The 12,690-nt window shown below is 34.3% G+C and overlaps 1 protein-coding gene across 2 annotated transcripts in view; it reads left to right on the forward strand.

The window, feature by feature from the left end:
• The window catches only part of LOC128228336 (lon protease homolog, mitochondrial-like), a 37,956-nt gene extending 31,461 nt beyond the window's left edge, over window positions 1-6,495 (forward strand). For both annotated transcript variants that reach the window (XM_052939595.1, XM_052939596.1), the window contains 5 exons: window positions 229-394; window positions 1,215-1,297; window positions 1,759-1,893; window positions 2,922-3,086; window positions 5,291-6,495. In XM_052939595.1, coding sequence (XP_052795555.1) covers window positions 229-394; window positions 1,215-1,297; window positions 1,759-1,893; window positions 2,922-3,086; window positions 5,291-5,461 — 720 coding nt within the window. In that variant the 3' untranslated portion in view covers window positions 5,462-6,495. The remainder of the gene's footprint in view (window positions 1-228; window positions 395-1,214; window positions 1,298-1,758; window positions 1,894-2,921; window positions 3,087-5,290) is intronic.
• The last annotated feature ends 6,195 nt before the right edge of the window (window positions 6,496-12,690 follow it).

Genomic DNA, 12,690 nt, shown 5'->3' on the forward strand with positions numbered 1-12,690 from the left:
TTTGAAAAGAAACAAAATCTGTAATTAAGACAAGCCTTAATCTTCAAACACTCTTTGTTTCTACATTGAACATAAGTCAAAGACTTAGTAACCTTCTGAGATGATAAAAAACCTGTGATCATTTGTTTGAGAATAGCTGAATATTGAGTGGTTTTTAATTCAGGCCTTTCAGAATTATGTTAAAAATTGAATATGGATTAAGTATGCATCTGCTTACAAATTCCCCAGATTCTGCGGAAGGCAGCCTTCAAGATTGTGTCAGAGGGCACAGAACAGCTGACTGTGGACTCTAGCAACATTCAGGAGTATGTTGGAATACCCAAGTTCACCAAGGAGAGGATGTATGACGTCAACCCGCCGGGCGTTGTTACGGGGCTGGCCTGGACAGCTTATGGTGGGTACACTCACACAGTCACAGTAGTAATCCATTGCCTTGTGTATTTCATACATGCAGTTTGAAAACACTGGACTTCCAAGAGCTCACAAAGGTGAACTATATGATGGGAATGCTCTAAGTAGAGTCATTTGGTATGTTGAAGTTATAAGAAAAATCCACACATTGCCCCTCATAGCATTATGACTTTAAAGATTATTTTTTATACCCCTGAGGGATGGCATATTAAAATTGCACCCTAAGTCCGTTTTTTGTGTCCATACTGTAACATTGTCATGCAGGGAGAAATTTTAAAATTACTTAGCACATATGTTTTATACATAAAGACAATGTGTCATGTGCAGGACCAACATTTTTGCCACAAAGGTCAAGGTCACAAGTTTATCATTATGAAATGCTGCTTATATGCATATACAGTATAGTTTGTTTTGTCCCAGATGTAATTTTGTCATGCACAGAGGAATTCTAAAATAAATTGGATCATGTGTTTGGTACATAAAGACGACATGTCACATGCAAGACCCAAGGCCCTACCTCAAAGGTCAAGGTCACACTTATAGGTTTATCATTATAAAATGCTGCATAAATGCGCATAGAGTATTGTTGTCCGTGACCTGGTTGTAACTTTGTCATACACAGAGGGGTTTTAGAATAAATAATAACACCTGTTATTTCTGAATGTAAGCATATTACTTAGTTATTGCATAATCCGTTGAAGTTGATGGCACTTCAGTAAAAGGATTGCCTAAGCTTTAGCAATAATAAAACATAATGTTTAGCTTTGTTGTTCAGGCTTAAGTGTAACAATTTCTCCCTGAAGGTGGCTCAACTCTGTACATTGAGACAGTACTAAAGAAGGCTCTGGACTTCGACCCAGAAAACAAGGAGAAAGGGGACCTGCAGGTATGTAAACCCATATTTTCCATAATCCTAATTTTTCCCAGGGTTTTTCCGTAGATTGACTAGACTACCAGTCATAAGCTAAAATGTATCACATTACAAGGGGTTTTGTATAAATAGGAGAAAGAAGTGAAAATAAGTTCTGATTTATGGGCAAAAAAATCTGTGATACAGCAAAAACATGATAATTCAAACTTAATATGTCTGTAATCAATTTCACTTTTTATCTAGATATAAAAAAATTTGTAGTAAAACATGGACAAATATTGGAAAGAAAACTGGCAAATATTTTAACTACAAGAATACATCAAACTGACTTTATTCTTTTTGAGATGTTCTCTTTCATAAACTTTCAAAAACAACAACATTGTTTTCAATCCTCTATAACTGTTTTGATTTGTATAGCATTTTCCCCTTAAATTATGTACATTAATTGTATTTATGATTTCTAATCGTGCTTTCAGGTGACTGGTAACCTTGGTGATGTTATTAAAGAGAGCACCCAGCTCGCGTACACATTCTCTAAAATATTTCTGAGACACATCGATCCTGATAATAAGTTCTTGGAAAAGGCAAGCATTCACCTGCATTTACCAGAGGTATGTGCGGTTTCAAAGATGTATAAAAGTTGTTATGGTTACACAAATTAAACGTTTTGTTTGATGGATTTTTTGCCATGCACATTTGAAAATTGCTTGCAATAAGATTAAAACTACAAGTTTTTTTCATTTCATATAAAGAGAAGCAGGTGAAGGTGATATCCTTTAAATCCTATTTGATTAATATTTATAATGATAACCATTTACAGTAACAACATTATTCAACATTCTAATTGTAAGTCATAGGAGATGCCCATGAATTGTACATTTCAAATACCTGTTTCACTAGTTAATTCAGACGTAATGTAGCATCTTTTTGCATTGCTTTTCATGAGAAAGCTTACAAGAAAGCATTTTTTGACATGTTTTCTATTTCAGGATGGAGGGGGGGGGGGGTTTGGAGGAAATTCAAATATCACAATAATTTATTTTAAAGAAATCCTTCTTAGAAACATTAATTTGATGTGGATGTACAAACTTCATCAATTGAAAACAGAAATTTTGTGAGGTAGTTAACAACGATGAAATAGTTTGGAAGCAGTATAAATGTAAGAAGTTGATTTTGAAATAAATTGCCGTATAATTGATACTCTGTTGTTTTGGGGCTTCATTGTTATTGCTTTGTAGAGAAATATCTAGAAAGATTATAATTAAGTAAGTCATGGATTGAAATTACAGGCAAAAATGATTTCTTAAGCAAAATATGACAACCCTCCCTAATAATGGAAAACAAACAGCAAACACACACAACAAAACATGACCCAAGTATATTGTGATCCTAAATACCGGTACATATAATATTGTTATATACATGGTGATGATGATGATGATGATGATGATGATGATGATGATGATGATGATGATGATGATGATGATGATGATGATGATGATGATGATGATGGTGGTGATGATGATGATAGTGATGATGATGATGATGATGATGATGATGATGATGATGATGATGATGATGATGATGATGATGGTGATGATTATGGTATAGTACATCCATCTTTTATTTCCTTGAACAGGGAGCGACGCCAAAAGATGGCCCAAGCGCAGGATGTGCCATAGTAACGGCCTTGTTGTCCCTAGGGATGGATAAGCCCTGCCGACAGAACGTTGCAATGACTGGAGAAATCTCGCTGACAGGCAAAGTTCTCCCTATTGGCGGCGTGAAGGAAAAAGTTATAGCTGTATGTAGTTATAGTCTGCTCCTCTGATATTTAGTTTTTAAAACCATCACTGCCTGAATGTATGATAATTTTTTTGATGAAATATCATGTTATTTTCACTACAGTGAATTAATAAATTATTCAGATCATACGAACATTGGTTCCATGTTGCTTAATAACAGAATCATCCGTAAAATGACATTGGCAAAGTTTTCAACTGAATTTCCAATAAACGCAAACTTAATTGACATTTTCCTTAAAATTTATTGCAAAAGAAATAGAAAATTTATTGAATAAACATCTTTAAGTTTGTTTGCTTTTTGCACTCATAATAACGGAGAATTATAGAAATAGGGGCTCTACCAATTGTGAAAACAATGCTATTTTTGATTGCTCAGAATTAATTTCAATCTTCTACCATATTTCATCAAATATTATCATTGAAAGCAGCATGACAAGCATTTACCAGCTCCACTGATCAAATTAGTTTACTATTTGGATGCTATTTTGTGTGTATTCTTATAGTATGATGATTAATGGTTTCGAAAAAAGACTGTAATTTCTTCAAGATTCAATTAATTTTCAGTATGGAGATAACAATAAAGTCGTTAAATGTTTTGCAACAATTCCAAAGATGTTGCTTGAAAGTCTTGAAGCTTGCCCTGCATTTTCAAGCTCCTTTAATGATTTGTGTGCTTTGAAAATACTAATTTGTTTCAGGATTTTATGGCCACTGTTTACAAAGTAGGTTTTGATAATCAGCAAAGTTGAAAATTCCTGAAATGATGGGATCACAATGCTTTGTGAAGATAAACCCTCGTAAAATCAAACCCAGTTGCAGTAAATATTTCTCCTCTTTAGAATTACTTATATCATACCAGACTAAAGGAATTTATTGTGAAAAAAGACATTTAGTTTAAATTGCACTGTTATTAAGAAGTTGTTATAAAGGTAAAGCATTTATTTAAATTGGGCAATATTTTACAAGATGATAATAATTAAAATACAAATTGTCAGAAAATATTTCATAATTGTCTATTTCTGCCAAAATGATTGTGTTGTTTTTGTAAGTTTTAAGGCAAGTCTATCATGTTTGTTGAAACTAATGAGTATTTATGATTATGTGCCACAAAAAGTCATTAAAGCTACCTTGGAGAAATATTTCAATCAGCTTTTGCTGAATGAGTATTTTTAATACTTGACATGTTCTTATTTATGTGTGTGTATATTATTAAAAGTGAGGAAAAAGCAGTATTTTAATGAGATGAGTGATTTGTTTTTTTAATAAAGAGTGTGGTAGATATTATAGTAAGAGAAACCACATTTAGAATACAACCTACATTTTTAAGCCGATGAAATTGCAGATAAGCAAAAATGAAAGACTAGACTTATTCATTAAGAATTTCACCTTCCGCAAGTGTTGAAAGGTCCGCCTTCTGCCACTTATCCGATACACACTCCATGCATCAGATTTTGCGTTGTCAATGTATCAGCCAATGGGGTTATATTCTATACATCAGTTTGATGACCTGACATAATTTCTTAATAAATAAGGAGTGTTTGTTCGTTTTGCTCACTTGGTCCAATTGTCTTCATTTAGAATTTACTAGATGTCTTCTAACTATTACATACTTGTTACTACTAGTAGTAGTATTTGTGCATTGTGCTAAGCTACAGTAGTATGTTCTTTGTGATTTTGAACCTCTGGTATCTGCCCAAGGTCATGCCAACTTAATTCTATGTTTAGCATCATCAGGTTGCTAGGTGATCAGCTCTCAGTATGTACAAATTTTTTAACAGCATACCTGTATCATAGGCATTTATTTTTAGGAGAATAAGGCTGTTTTTGTCTGTTTTTTTCTGCCGGGTTGTTAGGTTTTGAAATTCAAACCTGATGGTTAACTGATAAAAGTGATGTAACTAAGACAAATTCTATTTTACTGAGTCAAAAATGATACATTCATTTATGAACATTTCATATAGTAAAAGCAATCAATTTGAATGTGAATATAAACTGAGATGTGTGGTATGACATAGTATTTGTATCAGGTGTTATGATAAGTATCACTTCTCCAAAAAGTCTCCCCACTTCTACCTAATTTGACTGTAGGGAGATGTCAATTCTCCCAAAAATTTCAGCCTAGTGACGGCCCTGTTACCATAGAATCAATTTGGAATGGCCTTACCATTGTCAACTATATCATGTTATATGCTTTTCTTTGTAGGCGAGGAGATCGGGGATGGAGTGTGTTATATTACCTGAAGACAATAGAAAGGACTTTGCTGACTTGCCTGACTTTATAGTGAAGGACATAGAGGTCCACTTTGCCAGCAATTACTCTGATGTTTTCCCTGTGATGTTCCCAGATGTTCAGCCGAAGCCTATACCTAGCTGAGGGGGGATATATTAGGAATTGTCAGCTTTGCATTGCTAGAATTTGATTGATATAAAAGAGAAATTTATGTGGGAAAACACATGTACATAAAGACTGAACAAAAGTGTTGGTCCAAAGTGATTTTCTTTATCAAAAGATGCTTATTTATGTGGATTTAAATTAAACCGTGAATTGTTGCAAAAAAACTTAATGTGTATTGTACTTTACAGTTACATGTGTATCTGATAATTTATATGCTAATGGTAGTAAGCAGTGCTTGGACCATGAGATTTTCATCACACTTGTCTTTTTCGATATCTTGGATACATTTTACTTTTCTCTTAATGGCGTTCAATAAATAGATGTTGTGAAAAATACATGAACATGTACCTGTATATATCATTGTAAGCTCTGTTATGCATAATTTTAGAATTATTGCAATTTTTGCATTTTGAAATGGTAGTACAACCATTGTATTAATATCTAGTTCACATCTCGAATGTCTAGGTATCGTCCTGGTCTTAGGGTCACCAGGCCAAGTGGTGCAATCATGTTCAGCTCATAGCCTGCCCAGAGTCAGAAACCATTCAAGGTATTCAGATCAAGAAACATGGTGCACATATGGCAGGAGACAAAACAGAACAGAACAGATATTTGCATTACTCATCACCCCAGGGAGACTTAATAAAAACATAAGTCCCATTTTGGCGATGCCCTAGTTCACTTATGTTATTAGGGCTTTTCCATTTAAACATTCATGCCATTCGAGGAAGGCAAAATAAAGACATTCTATAGGACCAGGTGGCTGTTGGTTTTTTGCTTCTGATAAGTAAGACTTCATAAGACTGTCCCAGTCCAATTTGAACATGCCTTTCTGGGGTGGGGTGTATGTTTAAATGGATTACCCCTTTACGATATTATAAATTTATTAGAGGTAATTTATATGTTGGATAAATAGTCACAGAAATATAACACATTATTAATAACAATACATGTACTTTGTTGAAGATACCTATTCTGTTAAAGGAATAAAGTGAACATACTTCACACTGTCAGCTGTTTTTTATCTCTTTTGTTAATCAACTTGGTAGATATCATTCTTAATTTGAACTTCCATGATAGAGAGTATATTGATGGCCTCACTTCAAAATGCTGAAGCTGCATTTTTTCTGTTCTGATTTGTTACATCACTAAAATCATAAAGGTGAGTCGCATCTAACTGCAAAATGCCGAGTAAATAGAATAATGCGAAAATGTGTGATCAAATTACCAAGATTAAATACTTAAAACTTTGCAACTTAAAACATGGAATTTCGTAGCTTCGACATTTGGAAGTGAGGCCATCGATATGAGATTGTCGTAATGACTGTTAGAGATGAAAGTGTGGAAGTCGTGTATTTCCTAGTTTCTGATGGTTTACATCATGTTATGCGCAAATTCACAACAAAGTTTACATTCATGTTACTAAATTTAGTTGATATGGTGGTTATGTATAACCAGTAGATGACCCCTTTTGATTTATGGGACGTCAGGTCCGAAAGGTCAAGGTCACAATGACCAAGAATGTTGAAAGCTTGTCTGATTCCTCAAACTTGACGGGGAGGTCGGACATGACAAGTAGATGACACCTTGATTTTGAGGTGATCAGGTTCACGGTCACCGTGATACTGAATGCAAATTTCTAGTTTCAATGTATAAATAATTTACCCTCAACTAACCAGTATTGGTCATCCTTCAAGTTCAATACATTTTTTTAGATGGAGTAATTATTAATAACATAATTATATTGTCAAATAAATATTACAAATATATTTTTATAAAACAAATAAAAATAATCAAATTTATGTGATATGTACCTAAACCTTGCTGCCGGGAGGATGTTTATCTGCAAATATAAGTCATCGTCAACCTATTTTCCTAAAACTTTGAATGGACTTTGGTCATAATCCTATAACTGCCTCATTGGCATTCAATATGAAATTACATATCAGTTGGCATTTCCGATCGTGCATATTCATTCAATTGTCCAAAAAATCCTGAAAACATGGCGCTAAGATGGGAGGGGCATACTGTTTGACAAACATCTCTTGTTTTTGTATGTGTTCATTTTCGGAATTTTGTGTCAAGCAGTATTTAATAAAAACACTTGATTCACGGTGTTTTCTATTAAATTCGTGTGTTTTTGACCATTCACTTAAGAAGTCATAAATAAGCAAAACTCGTGAAATGTCATTTCTGACATTATTAGCCAGTTGTTCGGTTAACAATTTGTTTATGTCATCGTTGTTAATTAATAAATTTTTATTGCTCTGGCTTAATGGGATACACTTATCAACGGCAGTATTTCTAGCAAGATCATAGACTACTGTTTCAGCTGTTCCTGTTTTAATTGAATATGTGAGCACATCATCAAATAGTCCACGTTTAAAAGATAACAACGGTGTCGTAAATAACGTTGATAGCTTTAACACAGTTCTGAAAAGGTGCCCATTGTCCGTTAAGATTTTATTTTTAGCTCGTCTTTTAAAAAAAAATCAAATAAAGCTTGGTACACATGTTCCACTCATTTATTGCAAGGCCTGTAACTGTGGCTTGTATGATGATTGATCGAGTTATGCTCCTTGAATGATGAAAACAACAACAGTCCAGCATTGATGCTCGCACCATGGCATTCTTGTTTGGGCCTGTATAACTCTTCCATAGAGTAATAGAATTTCTCTTCTACCACGTCTAAAATGGCATTTCACATTATTAACAATAATAGATCAGCTTTGACGCTCCACCACGACACTCTAGATTAATAGGATTTCTATTCTAACGGACCTAAATCAGCCATTTCGCAGTATATGTCCGTGTGGCTTGTCTCCCTTACTTTAAACGCGCCCTATGACCTATATACTTTAACCATATCAGGCCAGTACATGCACGTGTCCAAGAACTAGTGCTTGGAATTTCATGGGATTAAATGAAATCGATGAATTTCCAAAAGGCGTTAAACTAACGACAGTGCAATTAAGTTGAGCCACACAAATAGGAAAACAATCCAGTCAAGCTGAAACGATTGATGAATGTGTCTACTTAGCACGATTTGTTACTGGGGGTGAGCAATTGTTAAGTTGGGCATGTTTGAATCCTTATAATGAGGCATGAACTATTTCAATCCATACCATTTACGCATCAAATGTTAAGTTTCTTTTTAAGCTATACAATAGGGCCCCATTTCAATTAATATCGAAAGGCTTAATATCGTACATTTCCAGGCGTAACACCGTTCTTGACGTCATTCTTGACGTCAAATGAGTTTCAATAAAAAACACATCGTAAGGACATTTATTGAATGGATGCTGCCTGTAACTGCACAGTCGTCCCCAGCACTCTCGAGAAGCTGAATGTTGACGACTAAATGTCTGATTGAAACGGGGCACATGCCTTTAGTACCACAGAGCACCAAAGACGGCGACTTGTGCATGCAACTTGTCCTCCCCGTAAAAGGTCATTGTCACACTTTGTAAAAGCGATTTCAAGCACCCTTGGCGGGCCTCTCGCAAATAACATTTGTCCACACAGGTTAGTTACATATAGTTCTTAATGGAGGCTAATTGCTATATTGATGGGACTTCAATATTACTTCTCATACGTGTAGTCCACTATGAAATGTGTCTGTACACATGTTGTGTTCAAGGTTCAAGGTCACACTGGGTCGCATTGATGGTCATGACAACCCAATATGGATGTCTTAGAGCAATACAAATGTACATTATATCAAGCAAAAACTGACGGCAATGTAATGGAAATAACAGACGCACTAAGAACTAAGTACTACCGCACATAATGTAGATAACCATGTTCCCGAACGTGTGTCGCAACTGACATTGATAAATCATAGATTCATTAATATATATTTTGTTTTCTCTATGCAAAGGTTTTGTCACGTGTTATCTGCTTTGGGCATTTTCATCTTAATCACAAATAAGCTACCCATGCATAAAAGGGGGTTTCACTCCTGGAAACAATGTTAAAGGCAAGTATCACAGATTTAAGCAGCATATTCTGTAATCATAATTTAAATGACTGTTAAATAGTCATCTTCCCCGCAAAGCATTCAAATTAGGAAAATAAATCATGTTCATGTGAAAGTACGTTTTGAAGTTAAAAATATTGCAGAACCCTTATGCAACATAAAAAAGTTTGACTTCTTTGCGTAGACAGACTAATTGACAGACAAGAGGAAATAAATATGCAAACATGTATGTACTAAATTTGTAGTATATAAAGTATCACTTACAGTTACAGATTTATTTATTTTAGCAGACATACAAAATTGAATGAACGATTTTTTTGGCAATTGTCAATTATAAAAATATAAAAAGTATGCTTAACTTCTTTAAGCGTAACTGTTGCTTTTATTGTTAACATTTTGATGTTTTATTTAAATTTACTTACGTGGACTAAAATTTGTCATCTCCATTGAAGTAATTTGTTCTATACTGAAAACCAGACACCAGAGGAAAATGCCATCCTGTCGCTTTTATCTAAAATACAGTGGCCGGAATTAATCAAGTGACAGAAGATATTAATTTACTCCAACTTACCATCGATTTTAAGTGTACACCACCATTACCACTCAATTCCGTTGAGTATCTGTCTTAAGTAATTTGACATGTGAAAAAGGCAAGGTATGGAATGATTGTGAACCCTTGACCACGCGCCATCTCATTGTTCACACGACCAGATATACAAATGAAGATGATGTCTTACAACGCCAACAATTGAATTCCTTGTGTTTGTCACATATGTCTTTATATTCACATATCATGCATACCAACTACCAGAAATATACTCTTATCATGTTATTACTTCGTCTTTTGACTGAACAAAAAAAACTAATTTAGATCGACAGGTGATAACATATTTTATGCCCCTCATTTTTCGAGTATTCTGCGGAAACGGTGTCCACTTTTAGCTCGAAGAAACAATCGAGGTACATTTGTATATTCATAGCACAGTGTCGGCGTCATCGTCGCCGACCGAGTCTTCAAAAACACCTTTGACCATTATTAGAAAAAGTGTTCAACATATGACAGTTAGAACACTAACTCTGGCTTCTACTTACAGTGTTCAAGATTTGTCCTTTGAAAAAACTACGAGCGTTGGCACCCGCACATGGAGCTCATGTCTTCATTTGAAAACGCCCGACAGTGACGTATGGTGTATCTTAAATGTGCCTCAAATGCAATACATTATCGCTACAATTGCATGCGTTGATGTTTGTATCAGCCAAAATACATTCAGATGGTATTTTATGATACTAGACTCTGTAAACACTATTTATAGTTATTGTTTATCGCCAGTTTTTGAAACCATTAGGTTAAGTAAAGTATTATATGGCGATCCCATTTGCGAAGACTTTAAATCATTTTCACAATACTTAGCAAGACATTTACATACAATAAACTCTCTATATAGTATGTATGATACATTATTGCCAATTATTAATATGATAGAACACCTCGTACCCTTTAGGGATAAGAAGCCACAGGCAAGAAATGGCTTGATGAAATAAAATGTTTATTTTTTGATAAATTGGAAACGTTGATCATGCATCACCTCTTAAAAATTCGTTCACTCTCGTCTCATCGCATGTAACACTGCCATTAAATGTTGCAGCTCACTACTCTAGTGAATATGTAGTAAAAAGCGGGTCTTTGCAGATAAGTAACAAGCCTACGTAATGTTTTTTGCCAAGTAAGAACATGTTACATTTCAGTAGTCCATACCCTTTTACCACAGCTTAGTGTATAAATTATTATATTAAGTCGGTAATATGCCATTTGTTACAGGAGTGTTACTGTTTCGTATGTCGTTTTAAATTCATTGAACTTGATTCCGTATGTGTACGACAATATGTCAGAACGTGGTTTTGTGTCATAGCGGCGGAAAAATACAAAATAAGGGTCGTTCCTTTTTAGATCAAGAACCAAGATTGGGATCTGACTATGAACACCTTCAGCAGTAAGTCCACGGTTAAGATTTCATGAACTTTCCAATGGTTAGATGATACAAATAGAGGCATCCGTTTCGGCCATGCATTTTGACGACCTCGCAATTGATATTTACCTCGTGACCGAAACAGGAGTCTCTTACTGTTGTAGTATTAACCAAAATATTTTACGCTCAAAAAACGAAACCATTGTTTAACGGAATACATCATATATAACAATCAATGTGTGAAGAGAGTAAAAACAACGCGAAGTGACATTAATTAATGTGCAACAAGTCGAAGATATGCAGCGCCTTCCTTCGGCTACTTTCTCAGACCGGTTACGGTTTCTCATCACATACATGCAAACAAAAATGTTAAGGTGAAGAAAAATTATTGAGCATTTAATGAGCATTAGTTGATGACAACAACAACAACAACAACAACAAATAATCAACCATGCACTGTTATTTTCAATCATGAAATGCCAATTATTGTTGGTTCTATTCTTTGAAGTTTAATCACTTTTGTGTACGGCAGAGACCGAATAATGCGCTATAAAAGAATGTTTTAAACATTATGATTTATTCTGAAGAAATTTAAACATTCAAATAAATTTCTACACAAAAACGTCAATCTGGCGTTTTCATATAATGAATGTAATTACACAGTGTTGGAGATAACCCTATTTTTTATGTTTGCTCCTCTTAAACCAAGACTAAGAGATAACTTTGTCTAAAATATTCATGGGAGACTCAACGATTCTTCTAGGGCTTTGTTTTATAGAAATGTTTTCAATTTCATTCCCAATTTTATTTAAAATGTGTTGTTATTGAGAGGTTTAGGAATGCTCTCAGCAAATGGAGTCTGTCATCACATGGAATTAAAACTGAAACTGTTTTATTGAATAATATAGCTATTGTTGATATGAATTGTCCATCATGTAACATTGAAGAAGGTGGGTGTCACTTCCTTTTTTTGAATGTAACTTTTATTTTGAAATTAGACAAAGATATTTGCCTAGATATTATTGTAGAAATTCAAGCATGTTTAAGACCATTGAGCTTTTCATGTCAGTATATATTAAAGGGACGAGACACCAGATGATACAAATGCAAGAAAAATACATGAAAAGCCCATGCACTTACATAGAACTTATATCATTGTGTACAACGCATTGAAAAAAATCTGATGTATCACAACGCTTATGTCAATTGTATCTTTCGCAGTTTCTGCGTATTTTCAAATTCGAAATTATCTGTGTCTACTA

This window comes from Mya arenaria, chromosome 3 (assembly GCF_026914265.1).
Source record: "Mya arenaria isolate MELC-2E11 chromosome 3, ASM2691426v1".
NCBI lineage: Eukaryota > Metazoa > Mollusca > Bivalvia > Myida > Myidae > Mya > Mya arenaria.